The following is a 16,586-nucleotide window of genomic DNA, read 5'->3' as shown; positions in this document are numbered from 1 at the left end:
TACTATGCAAAAATCTATCCAACCTCATCTTAAATATATTTACTGAGGTAGCTTCCAATGGTTCCTTCTTCAGCCATTTACCTTTTCCACCTGTCACCTCCCAGCTTCTTCCTTCATAACCACTCCCCACCCACCTACCTTTCCCCTCATCTGGCCTCACCTATCAGCCGCCAGCTTATACTCCTTCCTCCCCCTCCAACTTCATATTCTGGCTTCCTCCCCCTTCACTTCCAGTCCTGAAGAAGGGTCTTGGCCTGAAATGTCAACCGTTTATTCCCCTCCATAGATGTTGCCTGATGTGCTGAACTGCTCCAGCATTTTGTGTGTGTTACTGTGCTTAGAGTTAGTCAGGTTAGAATCAGAAGCATAGTGACACTCGCGGGCTGCCCCCAGTACAACCTCACTGATTTGATTTTGATGCATTTCACTGTTTCAATGTACTCGTGACAAATAAAGCTAATCTCCTGTGTTTAATTTGTGTCAATGACAATTAATTAGATGCCTTCTATGTAAGTGAGACCAGTCAGCGTTCTCCAATAAAACTGAGGGAGGAGGAGAATTCTCACCCAGCAGGAAACCCAATAATGATCAAGGTTCTCTGAATGTTAATAGTGACTGGAAGCCATCTCTGCCACTCTGGAGATTTGCGGACAGTAGATTTATCATTCATCAGTTAAAAAATTGTAGTGGACTTCATCGAAACATTACAATTCTTTTGGAAAGATGAGTGAAAGTTGGAGACAGCCTTTCATTGAGTTACAGAAAGTGTATTATGTTGCTTTATGTGTCCTTGGAATTCCAGGTAGGAAATGTTTCTTCTGTTTTGCAAGCAGACTTCTGTTTTGTACTGTTTGGTCAATGTGCTTCAGTGTAATAAAACATCGAAAAATCAAAAAGCTTTGGAAATACACTTGTCTCCCTGAGAACCGAGTGATAAAAGGAATTGTAAAGCAGTGTTCATTTAACATGGGAACATTTCTATGAAAACTTCAAATGATCATAGAAGCAGTATGGTAAAAAGGAACTGAATTTCTATAAATCTGAAAAAAATTACAAATAATAGAAGGAGAGACAGTTTAAACAGTTCATTCTATGGAAGGATTTTTATAATGAAAAATGGCATCTATCTTCATTACTTATTCTTCTAGAGCAGAAATTAATTTGCCAAAACTGCTTTTATAAGAATCTGTGCGAATCGTAATTTAAATAGTTGCGGGTTACAAAAGAGTGTGTGTGCTTTGATAAAGATCAATACCTAACAACTGATATGTTACTTTTTCTTTCAAATAATGGGAACTCTCTGAGAGGAGATTTTGTTTTGAATGTTCATTCTGAATTGTAAAGAACTGTACAGATCTTAAAGTGGCGTAGTGGCATCCACTCCAGACTTGGAGGCGAGTGGTCCCAGGCTCAAATCCAGCCGGCTCCTTGCACGCTTTCCATCTGTGCTGGGTTGAGCGTTGAGCTAGCAACTCGACCTCGTGGAAAACAGACAAAAACGCTCAAGAAATGGCAACTGCAAAAGACGAGAAAAGGAACAACTATACAGATCTTAAGAAGTGCGGGATTCGCTAAGGGTTAAACTGCAGGTTGATTCAGTAGAAGGCAAAGGCAATGTTGGCATTCAATTTGAGAGCAAGGATGTAAAGCTGAGGCTTTTTAAGGTAATGCTCAGACTGCATCTGGAGTACAGTATTATCTTATATTAACATCCAAGGACGTACGTTGTATTGAAAAGACAGGCGTGCAGGCAGAGCGAGTGGAACGGCTCAGTTGGTAAAAAGTTGAAATCAAATCCTAGATGTAGATTCCTTGAGTGTGGAGTTAAGGTTGTTATAGCCAGGGGTGATAATGGGGGTAAGCTCCCACTACCTATTAAATGCTTCCAATGGTGTGGGTCTCAATTAGCCTCTGACAACCAGGTCCAGCTCCTGACCTTCTCATGTGGCTTAGCTACAAAGCCCAGCAGAACTGTTTCCACTGATAGGAGAAGGGGCAAAGGTGAGTTACTGACACCTTAAAACCAGTCGCTTCGGGTAGATGGAGCTCATCAGACATGGTTGGCAGCTCATCTAGGAGAAGGAAAACTCTGATCTCAAACCCCCGCTGCCTTGTGGCTTTACCCACTCACGGGGAAAGCTTTGGGAGTAAACTCCAAGGGAAAAATCTGGAGCTGGAGTCCCTACGGCAGTCCCACATTGAGTTCAATGCTGACTGGCAACTCCTGGTGCCAAACTGGATCAGTCTCTGCCGTTCCTTTGGGTTCATCAGATGTGTGGAGATGGGGAGCTTGCTACATAGATAACAGCTTGTTCTCCACATCGTACTGCCCTGGCTTGTGTATCTAGACCACTAAGAGTCAACATCCATGGTCATCCTTGACTGATAGGGGCCTCAACCTAAAGAATTAAGAAACTGCCAGGGTAAAAAGACCCTGATGGGAGGTATACACAAGCCTCTTATTGTTGCCAGATGTGAAGTACAAATTAGAATGGGAGATAGAAAAGGCATGTAAAAAGAGGAATGTTTCGATAATCATGGAGGATTTCAATATGCAGGTAGATTGGGAAAATCAGATTGGTGCTGGATCCCAGGAAACGGAATTTGTAGAATGCATACGAGATGGTTTTTTAGAGCAGCTAGTGGTTGAGCCCACTAGGGGAAAGGCAGTTGTGGACTGGGTGTTGTGTAATGAACCAGATTTGATTAGGGAGCTTAAGGTAAAAGAACCCTTAGAAGTCAGTGATCATAATATGATAGAATTCATCATGCAGTTTGAGAGGGAGAAGCTAAATGTATCAGTATTGCAGTGGAGTAAAGGGAATTATAGAGAGAGGAGCTGGCAAAAGTTGATTGCAAGATGACACTAACAGGGATGAGAGCAAAGCATCAATGGCTAGAGTTTATGGGGGAAATTCAGAAGGTGCAGGAAAGATACATTCCAAAGATGAAGAAGTATTCTGAAGGGAGAATGAGGAAACTATGACTGACGAGGGACATCGATGGCCACATAAAAGCAAAAGAGAGGGCACTTAATAGAGCAAAAATTAGTGGGATGGTAGAGGATTGCAAAGTTTTTAAAAACCAACAGAAGGCAACTAAGGAGAGAAAAGATGAAATATGAAGGTAAGCTAGCCAATAATATAAAAGAGGATATCAAAAGTTTTTATTTACATAAAGAGTAAAAGAGAGCCAAGAGTGGGTATCAGACTGCTGGAAAAGGACACGGGAGAGATAGTAATAAGGGACATAAATAGTGGATGAACTTAATAAGTATTTTGCATCAGTCTACATTGTGGAAGACACTAGCACTATGCCAGGAATGCAGGAGTGTCGGGGGCAGAACTGAGTGCTGTTGCTATTACTAAGGACAAGGTGCTTGGGAATCTGAAAGGTCTGTAGTAGATTAGTCACCTAGACCAGGTGGAGCAGTGGTTCCCCAGGGGCTGGTGGTGGGACTGTTTCTTTTCATGCTGTATATCAATGGAATAGATGGCTTTGTTGCTAATTTTGCAGAAGATACCGAGATTGGTGGAGGGGCAGATAGTGCTGAGCAAACAGGTAGACTGTAGAAGGACTTAGATTGGGAGAATGGGCAAGGAAGTGGAAAATAAAATACAATGTTGGAAAATGATGATCAAGCACTTTGGTAGATGAAATAAGTGTGCAGACTGTTTTCTAATTGGGGAGAAAATACAAAAATCTGAGATGTAATGGGACTTGGGAGTCCTTGTGCAGGACACCTTAAAGGTTAACTTGTAGGTAGACTTGGTGGTGAGGAAGGCAAATGCAGTGTTAGCATTCATTTCAAGAGGTCTAGAATACAAGAGTAGGGATGTGATGCTGAGGCTTTGTAAGGCACTGGTGAGGCCTCACCTTGAGTATTGTGAACAGTTTTGAGCTCCTCAGCTAAGAAAAGATGTGCTGGTATTGGAGAGGGTTCAGAGGAGGTTCACAAGGATGATTCCAGGAATGAAAGGGTTATCATATGAGGAACGTTTGATAGCTCTGGGTCTGTACTCCCTGGAATTCAGAAGGATGGGGGTTCTCATTGAAACCTTTTGAATGTTGAAAGTCCTAGACAGAGTAGAAGTGGAAAGAATGGTTCCCATGGTGGGGGAGTCTAGGACAAAAGGGCACAGCCTCAGGATAGGGGGCGTCCATTTAAAGCAGATGTGGAGAAATTTCTTTAGCCAGAGGGTGGTGAATTTGTGGAATGAATTGCCACAGGCAGTTGTGGAGGTCAAGTCGTTGGGTGTATTTAAGGCAAAGCTTGATAAGTTCTTGATTGGACACAGCATCAAAGGTCATGCGGAGAAGGTTGGGGAGGAGGGCTGAGGAGGGGATAAAAAAGGATCAGCCATGACTGAGTGGCAGAGCAGACTTGATGGGCCAAATGGTCTAATTCTGCTCCCATGTCTTATGGTCTACACCCCAGGGTTCTGAAAGAAGTAGCTGAAGAGATTGTGGAGGCATTAGTAATGATCTTTCAAGAATCACTAGATTCTAGAATGATTCCCAGAGGACTGGAAAATTGCAAATGTCACTCCACTCTTTAAGAAAGGGCAGTAGAAAGGAAATTATGGACCAGATAGCCTGACTTCAGTAGTTGGGAAGATGTTGGAATCCATTATTAAGAATGAGATTTCAGTTTGCTTGGAGGCACATGATAAAATAGGCCAATGTTAGTTAAGGGGAAATCTTGCCTGACAAATCTGTTGGAAATCTTTGAGGAAATAACAGGCAGGATAGAAACATAGAAACATAGAAAATAGGTGCAGGAGTAGGCCATTCGGCCCTTCGAGCCTGCACCTCCATTCAGTATGATCATGGCTGATCATCCAACTCAGAACCCTGACAGAGAATCAGTAGATATTGTTCACTTGGAGTTTCAGAAGCCATTATAACACATTACACAGTATGTCAATGATTTTGATGATAGAATTGATAGCTTTGTGGCCAAGTTTGAGCATGGTACAAGGATAAGTGGAGAGCTTTGCTTTGTAGTTTTGTAGCTTTGTGGCCAAGTTTGAGCATGGTACGAGGATAAGTAGAGAGGCAGGTAGTGTTTTGGTAGCAGGGAGGCTGCAGAAGGACTTGGACAGATCAGGAAAATGGTTAAAGAAGTGGCAGATGGAATACTGTGTCAGGAAGTGTATGGTCAAGCACTTTGGTAGAAGGAATAAAGGTGTAGTCTAGTTTCTAAATGAGGAGAAGATTAAAAAATCGGAGGTGCAAAGGAAGTCCTTGTGTAGGATTCTCTAAAGGTTAACTTGCAGGTTGAACGCAATGTTAGCATTCATTTGAAGAGAGCTGGAATATAAGAGCAAGAGTGTAAAGCTGAGGACCAAGGCATTGGCCAGGCTGCTTTTGGAGTATTGTGAGCAGTTTGGGGCCCCTTAATGCTAGCGTTGGAGAGGGTCCAGAGGAGGTTCATGAAAATGATTGCAGCAATGAAAGGGTTAACCTTTGAGGCCTGCTGGGGTTTAAAAGAGTGAAGGGGGGGAGGCAGGAATCTTATTAAACCTATTGAATATTGAAAGGCCTAAACAAAGTGGATGTGGAGAGGATGTTTCCGAAAGTGGGGGAGTCTAGGACCGTAGGGCACAGCTTCAGAATAAAGGGACATCCATTTAGAACAGAGATGAGGAAGAATTTCTTTAGCCAGTGAGAGGCGAACCTGTGGGATTCATTGCCACAGGCGGCTGTGGAGGACAGCTCATCAGGAATATTGAAAGGAGAGGTTGACAGGTTTTTGATTAGGACAGGCATCAAAGGTCACAGGGAGAAGGCAAACAAATCAGCCATGATGGAGAAGACTCAAATAGTCAAATGGACTAATTCTGGCCACATATCTAAGAAAGGATGTGCTGGCATTGGAAAGGATCCAGAGGAAGTTCACAAGAACAATCCCAGGAATGAAAGGGTTAACATGTGAGGAGCTTTTGTTTGCCCTGGGCCTGTACTCACTGGAGTTTAGATGAATGAGGAGGGATCTTATTAAAACCTAGGGAATATTGAAAAGCCAAGTTAGAATGGATGTTTCCAGTAGTGGGAGAGTCTAGGACCAGAGGGCACTGCTTCAGAATAGAGGGACATCCTTTTAGAACAGAGATAAGGAGGAATTTCTTTAGCCAGAGGGAGGCAAATCTGTGGAATTAATTTCCACAGATTTGTGTCGGGGCCAAGTCATTGAGTATATCTAAATTTGAAGTTGATATGTTCTTGTTTAGTCAGGCCATCAAAGGTTATGGGGAGAAGGCAGGAGAGTGGGGTTGAAATTTAGCCTTGATGGAGCAGACACGATGGGCTGAATGGCCTAATTCTGTTCCTTTCCCTTATGGTCACATGGTATATGTAAAAACATACTTTGAGTTCTGAGATTCTTTTGAGGGTGCTGCGGGAATTTAGAAATGAATGTTAAAATGCTATTGAACTGGACTGGAGCATGAAGCAACGATGAATGTGGCTGAAGTACCTGCTCTACTTACAAATCTCACTAAAGCTGCCTCAAGTCACCAAAAAAAAAGTCAAAATCGTTTCCCAAAGAGTAAGCAATCTTGGTCGGCAGCCACCAATCTAGGTTCTTGACGTCAACTGCTCCCAGTGTGGAATAGGCCCTCCTGGCCCTTCAAGCCTCGCTGCCCAGCAATCCCCCGACTTAACCCTAGTCTAATCACGGGACAATTTATAGTGACCAATTAACCTACCAACTGGTACATCTTCGGACTGTGGAAGCCCACGTGGTCACGGGGAAGAACGTACAAACTCCTTACAGGCAGCGGTGGGAATTGAACCCGGGTCACTGGTACTGTAAAGCGTTGTGCTAGCCACTAGGCTACCTTGCCATCCCCCGAACCGCCTTGGTTAAATGGCAGGACACACTAAGAGAAACAGAAAGATAACCATACTTCTTGAGCACGTGTCAATGCACATGAGCGAGAATTTAAAATCGGGCCACTGTCATCTTCGGCTGTTTGCAAGCTTGCTGTGGGAGCAAAAATAACCGAGTTTCAATGTCACACCAAGATCTTGATTCAGTCTCTCGCATGCACTGAGGTTTTCCAGAATTTCTCTCCTTCAAAGTTCAAAGCCGATTTATTATCAAAGGACATAAATGCCACTATATCCAATCCTGAGATTCATTTTCCTGTGGGCACTCACAGTAAATACAGAGAAACATAATAGAATCTATGAAAGACTGCACGTAGCAGACTCAAAGATGTCAATAGAATTGGCAGTGGATTAGGAGTGTGGACAGATATGATCAAAAATCTGTATATATTCTAATTGAGTGAAACACAGAACTGCGCTAAAGTTTTAGGCACTCATATATGTAGCCAAGGTGCCCAAGACCTTTGCACAGTACTGTTTGTGGAGTGAAATACGAGTTTGTAAATCTGGGAGAGCAAAGGACGTTGGGAATGGTGAGGGTGGAGGGGTGTGGGACAGCTTGTAGAGAAGGAATACCAGGTCTGGGGAGAGGCACGAGTCCAGACACACCCAGCCCCTGGAACCTCTTTTACAAATGGTACAGATATGATGGATGGAACAGCCTCCCTCCATTCGCTAAATTTTCTCTGAGGTTCAGGTGGCGATATTCGCCAATGAAAAGGATGACATTAGTGGTCAGTCTGAATACCAGGACAACTCAGAATACGAGGATGTCCCTTTGGAACGGAGATGAGGAGAAATTTCTTTAGCCAAAGGATGGCAAATCTGTGGAAATCTGTGAAAATTTCAAGATGGCGTGAAAGCTTTTGTCTGCAATAGCTGTGTAGCGTTTTCCATAAAGGAGCTTTTGGAAAAGCCAGTTTGCAGTGTGGGTAGTGTGCACAGAGATTTCTCCTTCCCACTTCTCTGTCCTGGATACCTACAGGTCCACATCGCAACGTCATGTGAGACGTGTCACTTTTTAATCTGCAAAGGTTTCGCTTTGAATATAGAATTATAATTAACTCTCATTATGATATTTTCTGATAGATGCTAACTTACTTATTTCTATTATTTTTGTTGCAGGAAATCTGTTCGCCATCTATATTATCTGCTGTCGAGCGTGTGGCTTGTCAAGAACCACAACGATCTATTTGGTTGCCCTGGCCGTATCGGACACTCTATGCCTGATCTGCGCAGGTATTTTGAACCTAACCAAGTTATGGCTGGGTCCGGATTCCAGCTGGGTCTATACCACTTGGTGGTGTGCTTCCATCGTGTTGGAGTATGGCACCGTCCTCCTTTCTGTCTGGATTATCGTGGCCTTCACCATTGAAAGATACGTCGTGTTATTCAACAAGAGACTGAAGTTCCACATAGCCAAGCCAAAGAATACTCTGTGGATAGTTCTGGGAGTTGTGCTCCTCTCTTATACGTTGACCACCCTCGCTTTTTTAATGAATAAGTTTGCAAAGCACTCTGTCGCAGCAACTGCCTGGGTTTCAAGGAACTACACCAGGGACTGGCAGAAGGAATGTGCCCTCTTCAACAACACCTTCTGCCCCACATCCGTTTGGCTTCACACCATCATATCTGGCGGAATTCCTTACCTCCTGATCCTGGTCTTCAGCATTCTGATCGCCTGCCGGTTACATTACAAAACCAAGATCCACTCGGAATTCGAAAATGCCACGTTCAAGGTCACCAGGATAAAAACCAGGAGGTCGGCACAGATCCTGCTTGCCGTCTCCTTTGCCGCGGTCGCTCTCGGCCTCCCCAGGTTCATTACCGAATGCCTGCCAACCGACTTGGGGGGCGTAAATTACTTTGATTACAGCGTCGTGACGAACGTGGTGCCCGACACTCTCTTCATGCTCCAGTGGTTTAATTCAGCAATCAACTTCTGGCTTTTCTCCTCTGTGTCATCTGCCTTTCGAAAGGAGTTCATGACAATCCTCGCATTCAGTAGCTGTCGGGAAAAGCCTCCAGTGAGCGTATCGACTGTGCCGGTCAACACCCTGAAGAACGTGTTCCAGACTAAGTACTGCTTCACAAAATGAGGACTCCTTCACCGCACCTGGAAACATGAGGCCAACGGCTCTCATATCCACCCTCCTTCATGGAACAGAGTGACTGGAGCTGCAAATCAAAAATGCAAGAGATTCTTCAAATGGAACATGGATGAACTCAACAAGTCAGACGACGTCTATGGGGAGAATGAAGGGCCTTGGCCCAAAACATCAACTGTTTATTCCCCTCCATAGATGCTGCCTGACTTCCTGAAAATCCATCCAACTTTTTGTGTGTGTTGCTGAAGACTATAGGACCATAAGATATAGGCTATTTGGCCCATCGAGACTGATCTGCTATTCCATTTTCCCTCTCAGCCACAATCTCCTGCTGTCTCCCCATATCCCTTCATGCCCTGACTAATCAAGAATCTATCAACCTCTGCCTTAAATACACCCAATGGCTTGGTTTCCACAACCACCTGTGACGATGAGTTCCACAGATTCACCACTCTCCGGCTAAAGAAATTCCTTCTCATCTCCGTGCTAAATAATGTCCCTCCATTCTGAGCCTGTGACCTCTGGTCTTATACTCCCCCACCATAAGAAACATCCTCTCCACGTCTACTCTGTCAAGAACTTTCAACATTTGGTAAGTTTCAGTCAGAGCCCCCCCCCCCCCCCCCATTCTTCTGAATTCCAGGTCAAGAGTCATCAAACACTCCTAATATGATAAGCCTTTCAAACCCAGATTCATTTTTGTGAGCCTCCTTTCAACCCTCTCCAATGTCAGTACTTCCTTTGCAACACACACAAAATGGTGGAGGAACTCAGCAGGTCAGGCAGCATCTATGGCGGGGAATAAACAGTCGATACTTTAGGCTGAGACACTTCATCAGGACCGGAAAGGAGGGGGGCACAAGCCGGAATAAGAAGGTGGGGGGGCAGTACCACGTAGCTGATACTTAACCGAGCTGTAATTCAAAGAATTGTGCAAAGTACACACCATTTATTGGCTGCCTTTCAATCCATCACCTTGAGTTGCTCTTTGACCCCAAGAGTCTGCCACTGTGAGTGTGGGGCAGGCCAAGTATTCTAGCTGAAAGGGTGAAGTTCCTCCCCGCGCCTTGTTTGGAGCACTGGGCAGCAACCTTGCCTTTTCTTTAGCGTTTGTCTGTTTTACAAGGCCGAGTAGCTAGCTCGACGCTCAACCCAGCACGGATGGAAAGCATGCAAGAAGCCAGCAGGATTCAAACCCAGGACCTCTTGTTCTGAAGTCCAGGTGGTAGATACTGCTACACCACCAACTCAGACCAGGCCAAAGGCAGCCGTGGACTTCTCTCTCACCGTGGAAACAGCCCACATGCAGGGCAAGCTCCTCACGGGTTTCCAGATGTAAAGACCAAGTGAGGTAAACCGCCACCTGTTTAATGTGAAGACAAAGCAGGGGACGTGGACCATCTCAGTCTCACCAGCAGACTCAAGGGGGCAAGCAAGCCCAAAATACCGAGCACAGCACCTTTCCGTTCATTATGTTGGAGTTGTTAGATAGTAACTGTAGTTAAATGTGTTTAATAAAACTAACCGCCCCATTAATTTGTTAGTCAGATGTTTACTATTTCAGGTTCCCAGTTATTGTCTGTAATCTTACTGAATACCTGGCAGATTGATTAAAGAGATCAGCTTTATTTAAGACCGTAAGATATAGGAGCAGAATTAGACCATTTGGCCCATCGAGACTGCTCTACTATTTCATCATGGCCGATCCATTTCCCACTCAACCCCAGTCTCCTGCTTTCTGACCGTATCCTTTCAATCCCTGACTAATCAAGAATCTATCAATCTCTGCCTTAAACGTACCCAATGACTTGACCTCCACAGTCACCTGCGGCAACAAATTCCACAGATTCACCACTCACTAGCTAAAGAAATTCCTCCTCGTCTTCATTCTAAAAGGACACCCCTCTATTCTGAGGCTGTGTCCTCTGGTCTTAGCTTCCCCCAGCATAGGAAACACCCTCTCCACATCCACTCTATTTGTCATATGCACAGTAAACTGCATTGTTTGCATCAAATTAAATCAGCAACATCGTGCTGGGGGCAGCTCACAAGTGTGACTACTCTCCTGGTACCAACATAGCATGCCCACAACTCACAAATCCCAACCGTACACCTTCGGACTGTGGGAGGAAACCAAAACACCTGGAGAAAACCCAGTGGTCACAGAGAGAACGTACAAAATCCTTACAGACAGCGGAGGGCACACTAACAAACTGTACAACATATTAAAAATTTAATCCACCGATTCTCCACATGTTCATCTCTTACGTGGCACCAAATATATTTCAATCTACTGTACAGGCATAGTCAAGGGTGAGGTTAAGGACAGAGTTCCCTTCAGCTGCAGAAAATACAGCGTGTAGCGGTTATTTAACAAATGGGGTGGTACAGTAACCCAGTGCTTAGTGCAAAACTTTTACAGTACGGGCGACCCAGGTTCGATTCCTGCTGCTGCCGATAAGGATTTACTCCTTCTCCCCGTGACCGTGTGGGCTTCCTCCAGGTGCTCCGGTTTCCTCCCACAATCCACAGACCTACTGGTTAGTAGGTTAATTGGTCATTGTAAATTTTCTTGTAATTAGGCTAAGGTTAAGCTGAGGGCTTACTGGGCAGTGCGGCTCGAAGGACCCAAAGGGCCTGTTTTACGCTGCATCTCCATAGATAAACCAAAACCACTGAGAGACTAAACCAGAAGATCGGCACTGTATGACACGCTTCCAGAGTAATGACGTTCCAAAATTGGAAAAGGTACATTCGATCCTTTATTATGAAACCAGCAAAGATCATGTAACAATAAAACAACGAACAAAACCAAGTTAGCGATATAGCGGTCAATTAGCAAAGTAGTGAAGTTAGCGATCGAACTAACGTAGTTAAGCGAAGTTAGCTAGTCAGTGAGCATTCCAATAATGTCCCAATTAGCATAACTAATGGTAGAACTAAATTAGCGATCGAATAGCATAATAAGCAGTTTAATGACGTTCCAACTAACGTCACAATTAGCGGGTAATATCATTCTCCGTGGCTCAGTCCCTCTCCACTAGACTACGGCAAGCAACTAAACCAAAGTATGAATACGTAACTATACACATTTGCTTCTACCACGCCCCAACCCACACGATGAATTACCATAATAAACGCGCCACAAAATGCAATCGAGACAGAAAATAGACACACGGCTCCTACACTGTGAATGCATTAAAAGTTGTTAACATCTCTTGGCAAAAAGTGACCTGAATAATTCTGTCATGTTTTTACTGCTAGTTTGATAGGATATAAAATTAATCTATTTTTTTGTGGATAACATTACCGGTGGGAAATTGGCATCAACAGTGAGCTGTTGGTCTTCCCTCTCACTGTGGCAGGAGCGTTAGTGAGAGAGTGGGCCTGTTGAGATGTCGAGCTGCTGGGATGGACAGTAATTTTTGATGGACTCTAGATCATGGTCTCTGTGGTGACTTCTACTTTACAAAAAGACCACTCGACAATTTGATGGCCAAAAGAACATCTTTATCTGGGACGGCAAACGATATTTACAATACAGAGGCTTCCCGGTACCTCGTGCGGCCTGGGTGGAGGAACTATATACAATGCATACTGGGAGTAAAAAGAGCGGAAGTAAAGACCCCGCCAACCCCGGATCCCGCCTCTTGCTACCAACAGCTTCCCGATTAGTATTAGCTTACTTTTAATAATACTCACATTACAACAGTCTCTTTGGGGGGCTTGCTATTGCTGGCATGGTGGGTGGTGGGGGGGGCTGTTTCCTTCTGCTGGAATAAGTAGGGGAGGGGAAGGGTTGATGCTTTGAAGCTCCTTGTGTGTGTTGGGGGGGTCTTTAGCATCCTTACATTTTTCTGTCATGGTTTTTTTTCTCTCTGTTTCGTGGATGTCTGTGAAGAGTAAGGATTTCAGGTTGTATACTGCCCACATTCTCCGATATTCAATGGAACCACTGAACTATTGAAATGTTACGCAGGAAGGTGTGCATTATTAATAGAACAGAAAATACTGGAAATAATCAACAAGTCAAACTGCATCTGGAGAGTGAAACAGATTTAAAGGAGTTTTAATACTCTTTGAACCAACATCCCTATAGTCCGGGGGTTCCCAACCTTTTAAATGCCATGGACCAATACCAGCAAGCAAGGGGTCTATGGAACTCTGCTACAGGCATTCAATCTTTCCTCATTCCCACTGTCTGCTGTAGATTTCCAGCATCTGTAGAATCCCTCGTGTTTATGATTTGTGATTTTTGTTCCTTTCCATGCCTTGTGGAACATCAGGTGGCAACCTTGCAGTTTCTTCAGCATTTTTGTCTGTTTATTACGAGGCCGAGTTGCTAGCTCGGTGCTCAGCCCAGAACAGGAGGAAAGCGTGTAAGGAGCCGGCCGGATTCGAACCCGGGACCTCTTGCCTCGAAGCCCAGTGTGGATGCCACTACACCACCGGCCAAAACAATGTGATTATCAACAGTTATTACCCTTCAACTATCAAGCACCTGAACCAGGGTGGATAATTTCACTCACCTTGACACCGAACTGCGTCTACAACCTATGGATTCACTTTCAAGGACTCTCCAACTCATGTTCTCAATATTATTATTATTTATAATATTATTAATATTATTTAATCTTGGTTGTCAGTCTTTGTGCATTGCTTTTCGCTTGTATTTCTCTGTTCTACTGTGAATGCCTACAAGAAAATGGGGAAGTGGCTTGGATGCTTTGAAATTGGAGAAGAGCGTGAAGCTTCCATATGGAGACATTTAGAATCAGAATCGGGTTTTCTGGTCGCGTACCTACAGGAAAGATGTAAACGAGGTTGAAAGAATACAGATAAGAGTTACAAGGATGTTGCAGGGTCTGGAGAACCTGAGTGAAAAGAAAAGATAAATTAGGTTAGGCCTGTATTCTTAAGAATGTGGAAGATCGAGAGGAGACTTGACAGAGGTATGCTAAATTAAGGGGGGGTATGGGTAGGGTAAATGCAAGCAGGATTTTTCCACTGAGTTTGGGTGGGACTATAATGAGAAGTCATGGGTTAAGGGGAACATGAGGGGAAACTTCTTCACTCAGACGGTGGTGAGAGTGTGGAGCACAAGTGGAGCTCAATTTCAACATTTAAGAGAAGTTTGGATAGGTACATGGATGGTAGGGGTACGGAGGGCTCTGGTCCCAGTGCAGGCAGTTTAAATGGTATGACATGGGCCGAAGAGTTTGCTTCTATGCTGTGGTGAACTAGATATATCTGTCTGACTGCTCCTGTGGCTCCTCCCACAGACCCTGCTGACTGCTCCTGTGGCTCCTCCCACAGACCCCTGTATAAAGGCGACTGTGGTCTGCTGCTCTCCCTCATTTTCCCAGGATGTAGTGTTGTTTGTTTTTCCAGTCAATAAAAGCCGATATCTCACTTCCTAAGTCTCAGCGTGAGTTATTGATGGTGCATCATATGCCATACTCTAATATCCCCTACGTATATCATGGAATTTAATGTTACGCAGCAGCAGTGCATTGAAATACCCATTGATGAAAACTGAAAATTATAGTAAAAAGAATATATATATATATATATTTTAATTGAATTAAATAAGTGGTGCAAAAGGAACAGTGAGGTGGTGTTCATGGGTTCAGTGTCCCTTCAGAAATCTGGTGGCAGAGGGGAAGAAGTTATTCCTGATAATGAATTTACTTTGAACGTTACTCTCTTTTCTCCTTTCCCCTTTCCTTTAATAGAGTATTTACCTCATTCCCGATACTTATTGACAACATAAACTCAGTTGGAGATGCGGACATTCATTTCATAGCTTGTCCTACCAGGCAGTCAGCCATTCTCGTCTGGCGCGTGGTGTGAGGATTAGTCTCCTTTCCGGATTAACCGGGTCACGATATGAACGTTCCTGACTCGACCCTTGTATTTCTTTACGAGGCCGAGTGGCTAGCTCGATGGAAAGCATGCCCGGGGTGCAGCCCGACTTGGATTCGAACTTGGGAGCCTTCGCTCCAGAGACCGGCACTGGTGCCACTGCGCCACCAGTCGGCTGATGTCGACATCATGAGCTGAAATTAATCAACAACAAACAAAATATGCATCATCATCATCATCAAACAAAATACACGTCACTGTGTCAAATGACATCAGCATTATGTGCCGTGTCATATGACGTAGGAGATCATAGTGACTATGATTGTTGTTGGCCTATTTTTCCACAGAAGTGGTTTGCCATTGCCTTCTTCTGGGCAGTGTCTTTACAAGACGGGTGACCCCAGCTATTATCAATACTCTTCAGAGATTGTCTGCCTGGTGTCAGTGGTCATATCCACCAGCTGCTCATACGACAATCCACCACCTGCTCCCATGGTTTTGTGTGACCCTGACTGGGGGGCTAAGTAGGTGCTACACCTCGCCCAAGGGTGACCTGCAGGTCAGCAGAGGGAAGGAGCACCTTACACCTCCTTTGGTAGAGACATATCTCCACCCCACTACCCCAATAGAACAGTACAATACATAAAAATTACCATAAATCACAATATGAAATATTGTAGTGTATATATAAAAGAAGTAAGTAATTTAAAAAGCAAAATATACTAGTGTTCATGGTTTCAATGTCTGTTCAGAAATGTGATGGCAGAGGGGAGGAAGCTGTTCCTAAAACATTGAGTGCAAGTCTTCAGGTTCCTGTACCCCCTCCCTGATGATAGTAATGAGAAGAGGGGTCTTCAGGCTCCTGTACCTCCTCCCTGATGGTAGTAATGAGAAGAGGACATTAATAGAGCCCTTAATAATGGATGGGCATCATTTTTTGAAGGTGTCCTTGGTGATGGGGAGGTTGCTGCCCATGATGGAGCTGGCTGAGTTTATAACCCTCTGCAGCTTTTTCCAGTCCTCTGCAGTGGCCACTCCATACCAATAGATAGAGTACAGAGGAGATTTACTAGAATGTTACCTGGGTTTCAGCACCTAAGTTACAGAGAAAGGTTGAACAAGTTAGGTCTTTATTCTTTGGAGCATAGAAGGTTGAGGGGGAACTTGTTAGAGGTATTTAAAATTATGAGGAGGATAGATAGAGTTGACGTGGATAGGCTTTTTCCATTGAGAGTAGGGGAGATTCAAACAAGAGGATGTGAGTTGAGAGTTAGGGGGCAAAAGTTTAAGGATAACACGAGGGGGAACTTCTTTACTCAGAGAGTGGTAGCTGTGGGGAACGAGCTTCCAGTAGAAGTGGTAGAGGCAGGTTCGGTATTGTCATTTAAAGTAAAATTGGATAGGTATACGGACAGGAAAGGAATGGAGGGTTGTGGGCTGAGTGCAGGTCAGTGGATGTAGGTGAGAATAAGCATTCAGCACGGACTAGAAGGGCTGAGATGGCCTGTTTCCGTGCTGTAATTGTTATATGGTTAAGGAAATGGATCAGCCATGGTGAAATGGTGGAGTAGACTCAATGGGCCAAATAGTCTGAATTCTGCTCCTATATCTTATGGTCTTTTGATCTTAAATCACTTTTAGTCTCTGACTGCAGTGAGATCAGAGCTTAACAGACAGGGGACCGAGCCAACGCTCTCTACTCTGTGTGACAACAGTGTT

The 16,586-nt window shown here is 44.2% G+C and overlaps 1 protein-coding gene across 1 annotated transcript; it reads left to right on the top strand.

Annotated features, from left to right (window-relative positions):
* The first annotated feature begins 723 nt into the window (after positions 1 to 723).
* Positions 724 to 8,993, top strand: LOC140715551 (probable G-protein coupled receptor 139). Its single transcript, XM_073027906.1, has 2 exons — positions 724 to 802; positions 8,020 to 8,993. Exons 1-2 carry the CDS (start codon positions 724 to 726, stop codon positions 8,991 to 8,993), a joined length of 1,053 nt encoding a protein of 350 aa, XP_072884007.1.
* Positions 8,994 to 16,586: the final 7,593 nt, after the last annotated feature.

The sequence above is a fragment of the Hemitrygon akajei genome, chromosome 24 (genome assembly GCF_048418815.1).
Source record: "Hemitrygon akajei chromosome 24, sHemAka1.3, whole genome shotgun sequence".
Lineage (NCBI taxonomy): Eukaryota > Metazoa > Chordata > Chondrichthyes > Myliobatiformes > Dasyatidae > Hemitrygon > Hemitrygon akajei.
The sequence above is the reverse complement of the archived record's forward strand: the minus strand, read 5'-3'. Positions and strand labels throughout refer to the sequence as shown.